General features: G+C 41.2%; 1 protein-coding gene across 1 annotated transcript in view; it reads right to left on the reverse strand.

Moving 5' to 3' along the window:
- REV1 (REV1 DNA directed polymerase) overlaps positions 1-17,747 on the reverse strand; it is a 115,676-nt gene that overhangs the window by 73,886 nt on the left and 24,043 nt on the right. The window contains exons 5-7 of the mRNA XM_073614713.1: positions 12,729-12,881; positions 7,733-8,403; positions 395-499 (exon numbers count right to left, since the gene is read on the reverse strand). Coding sequence (XP_073470814.1) covers positions 395-499; positions 7,733-8,403; positions 12,729-12,881 — 929 coding nt within the window. The remainder of the gene's footprint in view (positions 1-394; positions 500-7,732; positions 8,404-12,728; positions 12,882-17,747) is intronic.

The following is a 17,747-nucleotide window of genomic DNA, read 5'->3' on the forward strand; positions in this document are numbered from 1 at the left end:
CAACAGAAGCATGTTGTGCAGTCGCAGGGAAGTAAAAAGTTGCAAGTAGCAAGAAGTTGAGGGGGTGGCAAAGTTGTGGAGGAGGTGTGGGGGAAGTGGAGTTGCCAGGAGGTGAGCTATGGGTAGGGGTGCTTAACTGGGTATATAAGGTAGGCAAAGCCGTAGGAGGTGAATTGCAATGAGGGTAATTTCTGCAAGGTAAGCTGCAGGAAAGGGTTATATAATGCCATTAGGTGAGCTATAGGAAGGGAATGAGTGCTACTGGGAGGCGAGTATAGTGTCTGGGGTGGGTGGTATGAAACAGGAAACACAACAGATATTCCAGTTATGGTTGATGTCCCTACTTTCCAACACATTCCTCTAGATTATTTATTATATATAGGCTTAGGATTACCTTTCAAATCTGGTCGATGCCGTATGCCAACCGATACAAAAAAGCAATCCATATCCACATGAATAATGCAGTTCTGGCACTTTGGAGGGCTAGAAGCACATGCACCTAATGACAAAGCAGAAGGGTATACTTTGAAATATTTACCACATCGGAGTTAGCAAAAAACTGAAGGCATGAAGATTTTCCACAAATTCACAGTATTAAAGTGGTTGTAAACCTCAGACATAAAATATGAACACAGTACATCCTTCTGTGTACTTATCTCTATCCAAAGCTCTGAATGTAATTTCTCTCTGCTGCCTGGTTCTTCTGTTATCTGCATGAATCACTTCTAACAGCTTTTTATGACACCAAAAGAAAAAAGGGGTCGTGGGGGCTCCTGCACACGGCATGTGATTCATAGCCGTGCATGTTCTCCATAATGTGAGGAGGGGGATGGGTCCCATCCCTACAAATCAGGGCTCAGCGTTCCTCTCCCTGAGCTGTGCAGTGTGTAAATTCAGATCCAGGCCCCTTGCTTTGTGCTGCTGACAGATTCTGTGTAAATTCTGTGTGTTGTAGAAGGCTATAGAAGACAGATGGCTGCATAAACAAGTACAGCTTATGTAGGAGACTTTGTTTCATCTATGTGTATTACCCGAGAACAGTCACTTCACTGGTTATAAAGTATGTAAGGGTTTTTAAACCACTTTAAATAACAGAGGCTAATATGTTAAAGTGGTTCTAAACACTAAAAGGTGTTTTACCTTAATGCATTCTCTGCATGAAGTTAAAAACCCTGCGCTGCCTGTTACCCCCATCCCTAACACTTATCTGGTTCCTTTATCGATCCAGAGCTGTCCCCGGCAGCTCTTTATAACGTTAGGGCAGACAGTACAGTTACAAAGCAATTCAATACAGGAGGAATCAGAGGGCCCTGCTCGTTAGAGCTTACAATCTAGAAGGGAGGGTAAAGTGGAACAGAAAGGTAATAGCTGTGGGGTATGATCAGATGGAGAAAATGAAAATACAGTTGTTAGGTGTAGGTAGGATAGGCTTCTCTGAAGAGAAGGGTTTTCAGGGATCGTCTAAAAGCTAATAGAGTAGGAGATAATTGGACAGATTGGGGTAAGGAGTTCCATAGGATTGAGAGGCTCTAGAGAAGAGCATGGGAGGAGGTGATGAGGGAGCTAGAGAGCAGGAGGTCTTGAGAAGAACGAAGAGAACAATTAGGTTGGTATTTTGAGACTAGATCAGTGATGTAGCTGGGGGAGTTGTGGATGGCTTTGTAAGTAGTTGTTAGTATTTTGAATTTAATTTGTTGGATGAGAGGAAGCCAATGGAGGGATTGACAGAGAGGAGTAGCAGACATATAGCGATTGGTGAGGTGACAGATATAGAACACACACAATCCTTCTAGTTCTCTAGTTCTTGTTTATGAGGGGGCTGGGGAGCGGTGTTTACCATAATTAAGCTTGTCTGTACTGTGTTGGCAGATATCATCTCATCTCAGTTGTAAAACAGATTGAACCCTTTCACTGCCAGTGCTGTTTTTGCGTTTGCACACGTTTAAAAAAAAAACATTTTAGGCCTGAAGATTACCCAAAACCCACAAATATATATTTTCTGGAAGCAGATACCCTAGAGCAGGGGTCTTCAAACTATGGCCCTCCAGTTGTTCAGAAACTACAATTCCCATCATGCCTAGTCATGTCTGTGAATGTCAGAGTTTTACAATGCCTCATGGGACACGTAGTTCTGCAACAGCTGGAGGGCCGTAGGTTGAGGATCCCTGCCCTAGAGAATAAAATAGTGGTAGTTCCATTTATTTATTTCACACGATATTACCGCAAAGGTCTGGGAAACGTAACCAACGTGAATTTTAGGGTAAACGAATGCAATACATTACCCACATTTTTGGTAAAATATAAAAGCGAGGTTGCACCTAGTAAATAGATACCCAACATGCCAAACCTTACATTTTTGTGTGCCCGTGAAATGGCGTCAAACTTCAGTACCCTATATTTTCTATAGGCGACGCTTCAAAAGCCCCATATAGGTATCACTTTAGTATTACAGAGGAGGTCTTGTGCTAGAATTATTGCTCTCACTCCGGCGGACTTTGGTGTGATCGTGTGTAGGCAAGTCTGTTCGTTAAACCGAGTCTGTTCCTTAAAAAGTCCGTCGGAAGTCCGTTGAAAGTCTGCTGGAAAGTCTGTCGGACAAGTCCGACCGTGTGTACGCGGCTTAAGAGACATCTAAATTAGGGCTGCAACTAACTATTATTTTCATAATCGATTAGTTGGCCTATTATTGTTTCGATTAATAACCTTAAAAAAAAAAGTGTGGTGTATTGTTTAGTTAATATGTAAAAGTTTAAAAAAAAGGCAATTTATTCTTAAATATGTCTATGCTGTGGTAAATATAAATAACCAACTATATGGTTAGGGAGCAAAATATCTAATCCTCTCTAAGAATAACAGACAGAAGAGATATACTGTATATACTATTAGAGGATATATACTATTAGAAAAGATATACTGTATATACTATTAGAGGAGAGATATACTGTATATACTATTAGAGGAGAGCTATATTGTATATACTATTAGAGGATATATACTGTATATACTATTAGAGGAGAGATATATTGTATATACTATTAGAGGCAATATATACTATTAGAGGAGCGATATACTGTATATACTATTAGAGGAGAGCTAGATTGTATATACTATTAGAGGATATATACAGTATATATTAGAGAAGAGATATACTGTATATACTATTATAGGAGAGCTAGATTGTATATACACTATTAGAGGTGAGATATACTGTATATACTATTAGAGGATATATATACTATTAAAGGGTGAATCTGGTAAATACCATCAGACTCAGAGATCAAATTTTTTCATTTAAAAACAATGTCTTCCTTCAAAAAATATATATATGTCATTTTAAGAACATTCGTTCAATTTTATAATCGTTAGTGGGGTTAAATCGACATTCATTTTCAACCACAGTAATGGGAAAATTTGGAAATAGAAAATTTCTTGGTCAAAGGAATTTTCAGACAGTGTATGTGGTTTTCGTTTAGAAATTACATTCATTTTAAAAACAGAATGTTAAAAATAAGTGAAAATTTCAAACAACATTCTTTCATTCAGCGAAAGTACAAAGATTTTTCGTCTGAATATTCTCGTCCGAAAATTGATCGGTGTGGCCAGCATAAGACTCGGTACACACCTATGCAGTTTGCTTTTGATCCGTTTCTGCAGTGCTTTTTGCTGTGCGTTTTGATTTTTACACACATGATTTTGCTGTGATTTGCGTTTTTGCATATTTTTTTTGGCTAATTTGTTGTTGGGCAGATTAAAAAACACAAATTGCTGCAAAAACGCATTACATGCTTTTCTGCAGCTTCTCCTTTGAAGTCTATTGAACGAAAAAAAGCACAGTTTCGCGTTCCTGACCCTTTCCAAATATGCAGCGGCTGAAAAAGCATAGATGTGAACATGTCCCATAGGAAACCATGTAAATGAACTGTAGTGTGTTTCTGCAAAAAGCACCAAAAAACACATAGGTGTGAACCAGGTCTTATGCCCGAACGATCGGATTTTCCGACAACTTTGTGTGACCGTGTGTATGCAAGACAAGTTTGAGCCAACATCTGTTGGAAAAAATCCATGGATTTTGTTGTCGGAATGTCCAACCAATATCCGACCGTGTGTACAGGGCATAAGATGTTTAGTAACATAATGGGGTTAAGAAAACTAAAATTAGCCCTTTTTATAGTACAAAAAAAAAAAAGCAGATAATCACTACTGTAAGGGGTTTTTTTTTTACCGTAGAACTGTGAAAGTAATATTATCAGTAGGGTTTATTTGCTCTTTTTGTACTATAAAGGGCTAATTTTATTTTTTTTTAACCCCATTATGTTACTGGCCGATTAAGCGATTATGAAAATAGTAATCGATTAGTTGTTTCAGCCCTAATCAAAATGTTAGGAAATATATTTTTTATCAATTTTGTCGTTAGGTATGCTGTGTGAATGGGAACACCTAACATATGGTGGAGTTTTTCAACTCTACCTTCGACTCCGGCCAGTCACAGAGCCAGAGTTTGCGGCCCCAGAAGGGAGAGGGGTGAAGATGGACGCTCGCTGCTAGTGGGGACAGCGGTGACATCGCAGGCTTCGGTTTCAGGTAAGTGACACAAAATGGGCTACTATGCGATGCATTGTAGCCCATTATGCTTTACCTTTGCAGGGAAATAAAGAGGAAGTAAAATCCATCAGGGTTTACTTCCTCTTTAAAGTGAAGTTCCACCCACTTTTACAACTCTTCAGCATCCCTCACTAAACTGTGCACTGATAACGAATTGGATATTTTTTTCGTTTTTTTCTCAGCACCTACTGTATATCTGCTGTATTCATTTGTCACTTCCTCCTCCCTGGCCGCAGCCCATCGCATCATTTCCTGTTTGCAATGCCTTCTGGGAAGGGGCAGCAACTTCTTCTGACACTGCCGTTGCTATGGAAACCTGACCTGAAACCTATTACACTGCTTGTGCTGCACTGAGCATGTGCGAGATCTGCAAGGATGAGATTCAGGATTAAATACAGTCTGGCTTCAGATGCCCAGACTTAAGATGGCCACGACCTGCTGTAAGTTTATAAAATAACAAACCACTGCTATAAACTAACAAAACAGACAGTTTACAGACTAACTTGACTAGAATACATTAAGCTTGTGTATTATAGGGGTATTTTTATTTAAAAAGTATCATTTCGACCGGAACACTACTTTAAATATGAGATCTGGGGTCAAAAAGACCTCAGATCTCACATATTTACACTAAAATGGAATAAAAAAAACCTCCCCTTTAAGAGCTCTGGGCGGAAGTGACTTTGACGTCGCATCCCCCTCTTCCATGCTATGGAGCCAAGTGGGGGCCATCTGCCCCTCAGTCGGCAGCCAGCCTAGCCAAGTGGCGGAGACGCCGGAGCGCGGCGGGTGGGGTTGGCCCTCTCCCGCCCTCTATAAAAGTGATCTTGCGGCGAATCCACCGCAGAGGCCACTTTTATCTGATATCGGACCGCTCACTGAAGAAGAGGATACTGGGGTTATGGCAGCTAGCTGCTGCCATAACAACGATATTCTTCTTCAAAGTGCCGACGTATATCGTCATGAGCCGGTCCAGAAGTGGTAAAGTTAGCCATATGTGGCTAAAACACCATACGTTCACTTCTTCACACTACAAGCAAAATTATTTTCATCCTATTCCCAGTTTACACCTAGATCCTTTGGGAGCCTGGAACCTCAGGAAACATCTGGCAATGATTACTTACATTTAAAAATCCATGCAAATGTAACACGCAACATTTGCATCTACGGACCTTAAGGTCTGTTGCACTGATCACAAAGTATTTCTAGAGGTAAGTGGATCATTTTGGAGTCTTCATTTTAGTTTAACTCTAAAGTGATGTGGTGGAAAAGATTTTAAATTCTATACAATTTTACAGACACGCAAATTGTTGCTGATGATACTGTTTGTGTGCACTAACATTTTTTTCAGTGTATTTTTTTTTTTTTACTAAGATAGCAATACCATAACCATTAGCACACATAACACAGTGCCTTGAAAAAGTATTCACACCCCCTGAAATTTTTCACGTCATGTTACAACCAAAAACGTAAATGTATTATATTGGAATTTTATGTGATACACCAACACAAAATGGCACATAATTGTGAAGTGGAAGGAAAATGATAAATTCTTTTCAAGATTTTTTTACAAATAAATATGTGAAAAGTGTGACGTGCATTTGTATTCAGCCCCCTTTACTCTGATACTCCTAACTAAAATCTAGTGGAAGCAATTGCCTTCAGAAGTCACCTAATTAGTAAATAGAGTACACCTGTGTGTGATTTAATCTTAGTATAAATACAGCCATTCTGTGAGAGGTTTGTTAGAGAACCTTGGTGAACAAACAGCATCAAGAAGGCCAAGGAGCACACCAGACAGGTCAGGGATAAAGTTGTGGAGAAATTTAAAGCAGGGTTAGGTTATAAAAAAAATATCCCACGCTTTGAAGATCTCACAAAGCACTGTTCAATCCATAATCAAAAAATGGAAAAAGTATGGCACAACTGCAAACCTACCAAGACATGACTGTCCACCTAAACTGACAGGCCGTACAAGGAGAGCATTAATCAGAGAAGCAGCCAAGAGGCCCATGGTAACTGAAGGAGCTGCAGAGATCTACAGCTCAGGTGGGGGAATCTGTCCATAGGACAACTATTAGTCGTGCACTCCACAAATCTGGCCTTTATGGAAGAGTGGCAAGAAGAAAGCCATTGTTGAAAGAAAGCTATAAGAAGTCCCGTTTGCCGTTCGCGAGCAGCCATGTGGGGGACATCACCCTGAACACACCATCCCCACCGTGACACATGCCGGTGGCAGCATCGTGTTATGGGGATACTTTTCTTCAGCAGGGACAAGGAGGCTGGTCAGAGTTGATGGGAAGATTGATGGAGCCAAATACAAGGCAATCTTAGAAGAAAACCTGTTAGAGTCTGCAAAAGACTTGAGACTGGGGCAGAGGTTCACCTTCCAGCAGGACAATGACCCCAAACTTACAGCCAGAGCTACAATGGAATTGTTTAGATCAAAGCATATTCATGAGTTAGAATGGCCCAGTTAAAGTCCAGATCTAAATCCAATCTCTATCCAGTCCGAAAGAACTTGAGCCATTTTGCAAAAAAGAATGGGCAAAAATGCCACTCTAGATCTGCAAAGGTGGTAGAGACATACCCAAAATGACTTGCAGCTGTAACTGCAGCGAAAGGTGGTTCCACAAGGTATTGACTCGGTGGGGGGGGGCTGACTACAAATGCATGCCACATTGGAAAACCATCTATCATTTTACTTTCACTTCACAATTATGCGCCACTTTGTTTTGGTCTATCAAACAAAATCCCAATAAAATACATTTACGTTTTTGATTGCAACATGACAAAATGTGGAAAATTTCAAGGGGTATGAATACTTTTTCAAGGCACTGTGTAGTATGAAATACAAAACAACCAACCCTCTGCTCTTAAAAAGTTGTTCATGAGCACTTAAGCAAGCGCATGAAAAATAGAATAAATTGGTCATGCAACGTAAGACAAACAATGCAGCCCTTTTTTTTTTTTTTTTTTTTTAGTTTTTGGAGTGAATCCCCTTCCTTTCTTTTTTGAGCCACAAGGCAGTAAAGAAGCTTTATACAGTAGCTACAGCAGGGTAGAAACATCTTTTTTTTTTTCAAAATACAAATGTAGCATATCAGACCTTTTTACAATGCATACATACCCGTTTTCATCTTTTTTAATCTCTCCCGACCAGGGAAAATGCCATTACTCTGAGTCTGCAAATCCCGGACAAATTCTGTGAACTCACACTTCCATGTTGCTATATGATGAAGCCGAGAATGAGAATAAAAGTCTGAAATAAAATTAGAGTCAGCCGTTTTAGGCAGCTGTGGAGAGGCCGCCTTGGTAGGCAAATGCATGGTAGTGCTTTTTGTGCTTGAAGGCCCCTGGAGAGAGTGGTGAGCACCATTGAGTTTATTATTATTGTGCAAATATGAGAATGAGGTTGAGTTTAACGCAGTTCTGTGAGGGTCACAAGGAATACCTGTGTGCCCATTGTTTGGTTGAAACTGCTCTAAAGTGCAGTCTATAGTGCCTGCGCTAGGCTTTTCCTGCTGCTGCAATGAGTGAAGTCTACTTGTGAAAGAGTTACTTGATTGCACTGAGACATCCAGTGACTTTAAGGCACCATTAGAGCTACAGCTATGTCCGTTGAACACTGCCGTGTTGCCTTTGTGGTTCTGTAATCCATTAACCTGGGGATCACACGATTTTTTCTCCAGATCCCAAAGATCAAAATCCTCTTTTCCTCGTTCAAAGTTTTCTTCATCCTCTTCTTCTTCCAATTCATCCACTCCATTAAGTTGATCAGTTTTGATAAATGAATGATTTCTAGAGTGGAGCAACAATGGCAAATTTAAAATGATAAAATTTACATATCAAAATTGCAAATTTGTATTACTCTACCGTTAATAACAACGTGAACATGTTCATTATTATATTATAATCTCTTTAAATAGCAACTATGTGGTCAGCTAATACATTGTTATATAGTTGCATAGGTTAAAAAAATATCCATCAAGTTCAATAATACTTTAAATAGCTACATAGCTACAAAATAACTGCAAATACATGCTATTTATAAATCAAATAACAAACAGTTTGTAATTTTAAATATTCATATTATTTTACCACATTTAAATATAAAATCATATTTATCCCCTCCATTAAACATCAATACATCTCCATAGTCTCATATTCAGACGTGACACGTGAGGCAAGACAAAACAAAAAGTATTTAGTCAGCCACCAATTGTGCAAGTTCTCCCACTTAAAAAGATGAGAGAGGCCTGTAATTGTCATCATAGATATACCTCAACTATGAGAGATAAAATGTGGAAACAAATCCAGACAATCACATTGTCTGATTTTTGAAAGAATTTATTTGCAAATTATGGTGGAAAATAAGTATTTGGTCAATATCAAAAGTTCATCTCAATACTTTGTTATATATCCTTTGTTGGCAATGACAGAGATCAAAGAAAGAAAGAAAGACCCAGCCACATTTCATCTTCAATGCCCTTGCTGATGGGAAGAGGTTTGCACTCAAAATCTCACGACACATAGCCCCATTCATTCTTTCATGTACACAGATCAGTCGTCCTGTTCCCTTTGCAGAGAAACAGCCCCAAAGCATGATGTTGCCACCCCCATGCTTCACAGTAGGTATGGTGTTCTTTGGTTGCAACTCAGCATTCTCTCTCCTCCAAACACGACGAGTTGTGTTCCTACCAAACAGTTCTACTTTGGTTTCAAATGACCATATGACATTCTCCCAATCCTCTTCTGGATCATCTAAATTCTCTCTAGCAAACCTCAGACGGGCCCTGACATGTACTGGCTTAATCAGGAGGACACGTCTGGCACTGCAGGATCTGAGTCCCTGGCGGCATAGTGTGTTACTGATGGTAGCCTTTGTTACATTGGTCCCAGCTCTCTGCAGGTCATTCACTAGGTCCTCCCGTGTGGTTCTGGGATTTTTGCTCACCGTGCTTGTGATCATTTTGACCCCACGGGGTGAGATCTTGCGTGGAGCCCCAGATCGCGGGAGATTATCAGTGGTCTTGTATGTCTTCCATTTTCTAATTATTGCTCCCACAGTTTATTTCTTCACACCAAGCTGCTTGCCTATTGCAGATTCAGTCTTCCCAGCCTGGTGCAGGTCTACAATTTTGTTTCTGGTGTCCTTCGACAGCTCTTTGGTCTTCACCATAGTGGAGTTTGGAGTGTGACTGTTTGAGGTTGTGGACAGGTGTCTTTTATACTGATAACAAGTTCAAACAGGTGCCATTAATACAGGTAATGAGTGGAGGACAGAGGAGCCTCTTAAAGAAGAAGATACAGGTCTGTGAGAGCCAGAAATCTTGCTTGTTTGTAGGTGACCAAATACTTATTTTCCACCATAATTTGCAAATAAATTCTTTCAAAAATCAGACAGACAATGTGATTGTCTGGATTTGTTTCCAGTATACCTATGATGACAATTACAGGCCTCTCTCATCTTTTTAAGTGGGAGAACTTGCACAAATGGTGGCTGACTAAATACTTTTTTGCCCCACTGTATCTCACCTTAAAAATTCTCCTCTCTCTGTCTCCACTCAATTACCCCCCCCCCCTTTGCTACACAACATTCCCCCTCTCTATGAATACCATATCAAGCCTGCCGGGTTTTTCCCAAATCATCAGTGTCGTTGGCTATAGCCAGCAACACTGATCATTGTAATCTGCCAGTGGGGGAAAAACCAATGGCTCAGTGGGAGGGGTTCCCTCATCCACATTAAATGCATGGATGGGGGAATCAGTTCATTTTTGCTCAACCCGCTGGCTGAACGAAAACAAAAAATAATTATGTATGACCTGCTTTAACCGCCCTCCTATCTTTTTCCTTTTTAAAGTGGCTCTAAAGGCAAGACTTTTTTTACCTTAATGAATTCCCTGCATTAAAGCGGAGCTCCATCCAAAGGCGTCACTGTCGGTTTCCCTTACAAGGAATGGCGGTGGCAGTACCCGAGGGGCATTTGGAAAATCGGCTGTGGTGCCGACTTTGCGAGACCCCTGGACAGGTAAGTGTCCTAATATTAAAAGTCAATGGCTAAGGTATTTGTAGCTGCTGGTTTTTAATTTTTTTTTTGGGGGGGGGGGTTGTGAGGCTGGAGCTCCACTTAAGGGCCCTTTCACACCTGAGCTTTTTCAGCTCGTAAAACACTCAAAGGTACCAAAAGGCCCAACAAGCAAAATCTTATTAATTTACATGGCCCCTGTTCACATTTGAGCGTTTGGTCGCTTGAAGCTCAGGCAGATTACAGGCGTTCTTCTGCTTTTTACATTGGTGACCTTTTGACTTGTACAAAAAAAAAAAAAAAATCGCTGTAAAATTGTGCGACTTTCCGCCTAAAACCGATACGCTCAGATGTGAATGCAGCCTTAGCCCCGTTTCACACAGGGGTAGCACGACTTGCAGGTCGCCTCACCGAGGCGACCTGCACACGACTTCCACGGCGACTTGCAAAACGACTTCTGTATAGAAGTCTATGCAAGTCGCCCCAAGTCGCCCCCAAAGTAGTACAGGAACCTTTTTCTAAGTCGGAGCGACTTGCGTCGCTCATCGTCGCTCCTATTAGAACGGTTCCATTGTACAGAACGGGAGGCGACTTGTCAGGCGGCTAGGTCGCCTGACAAGTCGCCCCTGTGTGAACCGGCACCTAAGGTAAAAAATATCCCAGTAGTTGTATCACCACCCTTCCCACTCACACCTTTCCCGATCTAGCGCTGTCAGTCTGCAGCGGTGCTCTCCCCTCTCCCTGCTCTCTGAGGACACATAGGTAGCAGAGGCAGCCACTGGCTCCTGCTGCTGTCAATCAGGTTTTCTGAGGAAGAAGCAGGGGGCAGGGCCGAGCAGCTCTGTGTGCGTCTATAGCCACACACAGCCCAGCTTGGGAGTGCGTCCGCACAAATGCCCCCATAGCAGCTGGCATGCTACGGGGGGCACTTGCAGAGGAGAAGACACAAAGAGAGCCCAGGGGGACACAGAAGAGGAGGTAAGAGACCGTTCTGTGCAAAACCATTGCACAGAGCAGGTAAATAGAACAGGTTTATGATTTTAGCCTTTAAAACCACTTTAAGGGACTGCCCTCACTGCTTCTTTCAATATAATGGCATAATTTCCTTGAATATTCTTTATCAGAATCAAATCACTTATTTATAGAATATCTAATTTTGCTACTACCACTCATGCAAACAACATATATTGGGGACTGTTTAAATTCAACCCATCGCTTCCAAATGCTATAAAACATTATCATAGGAGTCTCTATGGCTATATAATAGACCTTCCATAAGACAGGTCTGGTCTACTTTCATTAGTCTCTCAATAATAGTTGGTAGTTTATCTGACCTCCAATATTTAGGTATCAATCCTTTAGCTCAGAGGTCTCCGAACTGCGGAAGAATGTGGCCATTTACTTGCCTTTATCCAGCCCTCGGGGCACCATTCCTCCCACTGATACCAGCAATGCAGCAATGAGGCACTATTTTTCCCAATGACACCAATAATGGGGAACTATTCTTCCTACTGATACCAGCAATGAGGAACTATCCCCTCCCCCACTGATACCAGCCTTTATCCAGCCCTCGGGGCACCATTCCTCCCACTGATACCAGCAATGCAGCAATGAGGCACTATTTTTCCCAATGACACCAATAATGGGGAACTATTCTTCCTACTGATACCAGCAATGAGGAACTATCCCCTCCCCCACTGATACCAGCAATGAGGCACTATCCCCCCCTATCACTGATACTAGCAATGGGAAACTATCCCTCCCAATGACACCAATGATGGGGCACTATTCCATCAATACCAGTGACAGGGCACTATTCCCATCCCTACTGATCAGAGATACTAAGTCTTTTTTCTTTTTTTAATCCTAATGGGCACAAAGTCAGAAGCATTGTTTACTGCCACAGCCCCTGGGCATTTGCTACTCTCGGGGGACCACAGTGTGGCACCTCCAATGTCTGAAGGACAATAATCTGGCCCTTTGTTTAGAAAGTTTGGAGACCCCTGCTTTAGCTGAATAAAACAAATGTGGTAGTATTGAACTCCTGTATTTCACTCTTTAGCTGAGTTCCAACACACAGTTGTTGAAATTACTCACACTTTAAGGTCGAAATCTTGTGTTACATTTCTTGACCCGGAGTGGGAATTCTCTGTCCTGCATTTAAATGTGAAGTCCAGGCCTTTCTGAAGACTAGACTGCTTTGTGTAAAGCTGGTAGGGTACATAGGAAAGGAGGCGACCAGCTTTTATGCTGGGAAAGAAAAAATAAGAGTATAAAACAATATCACTGTTTTTCTAAATAATAGGCAACAACGATTGATGTATAATAGACAAATTTCTAAGTCTGAGCAAATGGTTTTTCAATACATGCTTTATACATCACAATTATATCCATACATAACATTAGTTAAATCATCTGACTTCTATTATGTTATAGACTTTCCATAAAAAGGGGGCACAGAACTCTGCATTAATATCAAGCAGCTATTTTTCTATCATTTATTGAAAGACAAAGGTTGGTGATAATAAGCAGCCCAAGGTTATACTGCCACCCACAGGATAAACACACACTAGGAACATAGAAATGAAGGCCAGCCTACTTGAAGCTATAACCTTTACCACTTCACAGCTTGCATTTCTATGAAAAGCATCTCTACAGCCTTTGCTACACTAATAGAGAATCTTGTCAGTGGGCACAGATTTATTTCTACAATGCTGCTTGCAGGGACTATTGCATTAGGCTCCCTTCACATCTTGGCGTATGTGGCGACAATCTGGGTATAATCGCGCAAACAGAATCGCGGGGCGCCTGTCTCCCAAAAGAAGCTCTTGCAACACTGAGCAGCATTTGGGGTGCTATTGAAAGTGACAGGGAATACACGGGTGTCCCGCAAGTTGACGCTATTTTGAATCGCGGGCAGAATCGCAGCGCTTCTGCCCACAATTCGGGACGCAGAGATGTGAACAGAGCCTTATTATTAATAATAAACTTTATTTTATATTAAGGTAGCTACTCAAAGAGCTTTACAAAGAAAACCACAAGAGATACACAGGATAAAACAAAGGTAAAAGGGACAATTATGTGAAAGCTTGTCTAAAGAAATACGTTTTTAGAATTAATTTGAATGAGTTTAGAGAAAATGAATCTCCGATGTTCATTGGAAGTGAATTCCAGAGTTTTGTAGCATAGAAGGAAAAGGCTCTGTCTCCCATCGAGTGTAGGTGAGTAGAGGTGACACACAGAAGACCAAGGGTTACAAGTGGGGGAATAATTTGATAAAAGTTCAGATAGATAATGGGATGCCAAACCATGAAGAGCCTTATAATTGATGATGCGAAACCTGACATGTAGCCAGTGCGAGGACTCCAGTAAGAGGTAATATGTGCGTGAATGAACTACAAGCCCCGACATCCTTTGCGGCTGTCGACCTGTAGTTCACAATGAACTACCATGGCAGTGTGGAGTGCCATTGTAGTTATTATTATTATACAGGATTTATATAGCACCAACTGTTTGCGCAGTGCTTTACAACATTAGGGCAAACAGTACAATTACAATACAATACAGGGGGAATCAGAGGGTCCTGCTTATTAGAGCTTACAATCTAGGAGGGAGGGTCAAGTGAAGTAAAAGGGTAATAACTATGGGGGATGAACTGATGAGAAAAATAAATGTACAGTTGTTAGGTGGAGGAAGGATAGGCTTCTCTGAAGAGAAACGTTTTCAGGGATCGCCTAAAAATGGATAGATATGAGATAGTCTGACATATTGGGGTAGGGAATTCCAGAGGATGGGAGAGGCTTGGGAGAAGTCCTGGAGGTGAGTATGGGAGGAGGCGATGAGGAAGATAGCGAGCAGGAGGTCTTAGGTGGAACGAAGAGGACGATTAGTTTGGTATTTTGAGACTAGTCTAGTGAGTTGCAGCCAATGGAAGGATTGGCAGAGAGGGGTAGCAGATGTTGAGCGTTTTATAAAGTGGAGGAGTCTGGCAGCAGCATTCACAATGGACTGAAGGGGGATAGCCTATTTAAAAGGTAAGCCAATGGGGAGGGAGTTGCAGTAGTTGAGGCAAGAGAGAACCAGGAAGTGAATCAGGAGCTTTGTGGTTTCATTGGTTAGGAAGGGACATATTTTGGAGATGTTGCGGAGGTTGAGGCAGCAAGCTTTGGAAAGTGATTAAATGTGGGGCCAAAAGGAGAGATCAGAGTCCAGGATAACATCTAGCACCCTGGCATGTGGGGATGGGTGGATGGGTGGATGGTTGTGCCATTGCTCTTGACAGAGCTATTTCTGAACTCTCCCCTTCCTTCCTCTGGTACTCATTCCTCCCCGTCTTTGAGCAGAAGTAATTTTTTTATGTGCAACATGGCGCTGGACACAAACCAGGTTATGTCTTGGGTATCCCTTTCTTCTGTCTAAATCCGCAGGGAAGATATGGCTTACACGTTGGTTAGAGCACTTAAGCCTGATAGCAAGAAGGCTTTGTTACAACTTTCATTGAAGATCGTCTTTTTGACTTTTCACTGGACAAAATCATTAAAAAGGTTATGGAGGGTCAGAGTACTTACTTACCCTAGCTCTGTCCTCCACTTCGATTTTTTCCTTTCATCTTCCCAAGTCTCAGCAACATCAGATGAACCTTCTTTAATCCATTCAGGGATTGTTGAACCAGAGGGTTATCCCCTTTCTCCAAGCAAAACATTTCAAGGTATTTAATTAAACCGGTTTACAGTTCCAAAAGCCAACAATGAGGCTTTTGTCCTATCTTGGACAGAAAGGTTTTCAATGCCTTTGTTGCTCTTCAAAAGTTTTGGAAGAAATTGGTCAGTCATTGACTCCATTCATCATTGAGACTTCTGAGCATCTATCAACATGAAAGATGCGTAAATACATATACTCATGTTCCCAGGTCATCAGTGGTTTCTATGTCAAGGGTAATGACCACGATCAGTTTGTGCAATTCTGTTCTCCTCAGTTCAGAGAGTATTCACAAAGTTCCTCACACCAGTTTTGGATCTTCTAGAGATATTCCAGTCATTGAATACTTGGACGATCTGCTGCTGCAATGGCAGACCTCTCTAACCTTAGACTTGAATGTGTCATTCGCTATGTAGACCTTGAAGGACTTCAGATGGATCCTAAACTTCAAGAAGTCATCTTCTTGAAGATATCTAATTCCTTAATTTAGGCCTTCTCCAACATATCTTTCAAGCCAAGGTTTTCCTGCCCTGGGAGAAGTTGCCAAAACTGCAGCATCAGTAGAGTGCACAGAGCTTTGGCTAACAAACATTGTTGGTGTACCATGCTCACTAAAGCCAATCCGGAATGCCCTCAACCTCAATCCTTTGAAGTAGACAAAATAAAATTTTCAGCAGAGGACATGGATAGATCAAGGTATACTTATCATATTGCACTGCCTCCCATCTTCTGCTCTCGGCCTCGCTTATTCCAAATAGACAAGTTAAAAGTTTCAGCAGAGGAAATGCAGGTGTGGTTTAAAAGTGCTGCAAATGGCTATTTAATGCCCTTGATTTCCTTTTGTTTTTTCTTGTTGGGCTGGTTAGCCTGTGTTTGAGTGTTCCCTCTGTTGCACTGGTTTTGGATAACCCTAAGTTGCCTATTTTCATCAAGCTGTGTCCCCTTATGGTGATAACAAGAATCATATCTTTGCAAGTAGATTCATTTTTTGAATAGTATCTGTTTATAAAGATATAATTCTTGTTATCACCATAAGGGGTACAGCTTGATGAAAATAAGCAACCTAGGGTTATCCGAAACCAGTCCAAACTGAGCAGAGGGAAGGCTCAAGCTGTATCCCTTATGGAGATTACAAGAATCATATCCTTGTAAGCAGATACTATTCAAAAAATGCCCCTTATCCATTAAACACTTAAAAGACCGCTCACTGCATATATACTGCAGGCATGCGCGCACCCACTGCACGAAGGGGGAGACAATGAGTGGGTCCAGCAGGTTCTGACAGGGAAGTACACAGAGATCTTCTGTTCCTTGTAAGCAGGAACATCGATCTCGGTGTACCAGTGTCATTTCATTTTTTTTTTTTTAGCACTGATCACTGTATTGTGTCACTGGTGAAGAAAAAAGAAAAAAGAAAAAAAGAAGAAGAGGAAAATCGCTGCCATTACCAGTAAAAACAATTAAAAAAAATTAAAAGTCCATAAATCTATCCCATAGTTTGTAGACACTATAACTTTTGAACAAACCAATCAATATACGCTTATTGGGATTTTATTACAAAAAACATGTAGAATAGATATTGGCTCAAATTGATGAAGAAGTTCAATTTTTAAAACATTTTTTGGACATGTATTATAGAAGAAAGTAAATAATGTTTTTTTTTTTTTTTTTTTTTTTTTTATTTCAAAATTGTTGGTCTTTTTTTGTTTATAATGCAAAAAATAAAAAAACCGCAGAGGTGATCAAATACCACCAAAAGAAAGCTCTATTTGTGGGAAAAAAAGGACATCAAATTTACTTGGGTACAGCATCGCACGACCGCGTAACTGTCATTTAAAGTAACGCGGTGCCAGATCGCAAAAAATGGCCTGGTTATTAAGGGGGTAAAACCTTCCAGGGTTGATGGGGTTAAAAAGGATCTACCCTTCAAGAATATGAACCTAAAAAAAAAAAAACACATAACAAGGAAATCCTTAGTGAAGACATTGTTTTCAGCTTATTCAGCCCACAAAGTAAATTATTTGTGGGTGTAGGTGATATTTATTCCAAATAAATGTAGGTAGAGAATATACTAAGGGCTCCTTCACACGGACGTGTACGTGTACGGAGCCCGCCCTGCTCAGTGGGGGATCCCTCAGTCGGTCCCCGCTGAGCAGGAAGATGACAGGTCCGTCGCTGCGCACTGTACAGCGACGGACCTGTCAGAGTGTCGCTCTCCCCTATGAGGGATCGGATGACGATGGACCGTAGAGTCCGTCGTCACCCGATCCAATCCACAGACGGATGGAAAAGTAGGTTTCTCCTCTGTCACACTTTTTTGGATCAGAGCGGGTCAGATGTCAGCGGACATGTCACCGCTGACATCCGACGCTCCATAGAGGTCTATGGAGCGTCCGTTCAGGTCAACCTAAAAAACTG

The sequence above is a fragment of the Aquarana catesbeiana genome, linkage group LG02, assembly GCF_042186555.1.
Source record: "Aquarana catesbeiana isolate 2022-GZ linkage group LG02, ASM4218655v1, whole genome shotgun sequence".
NCBI lineage: Eukaryota > Metazoa > Chordata > Amphibia > Anura > Ranidae > Aquarana > Aquarana catesbeiana.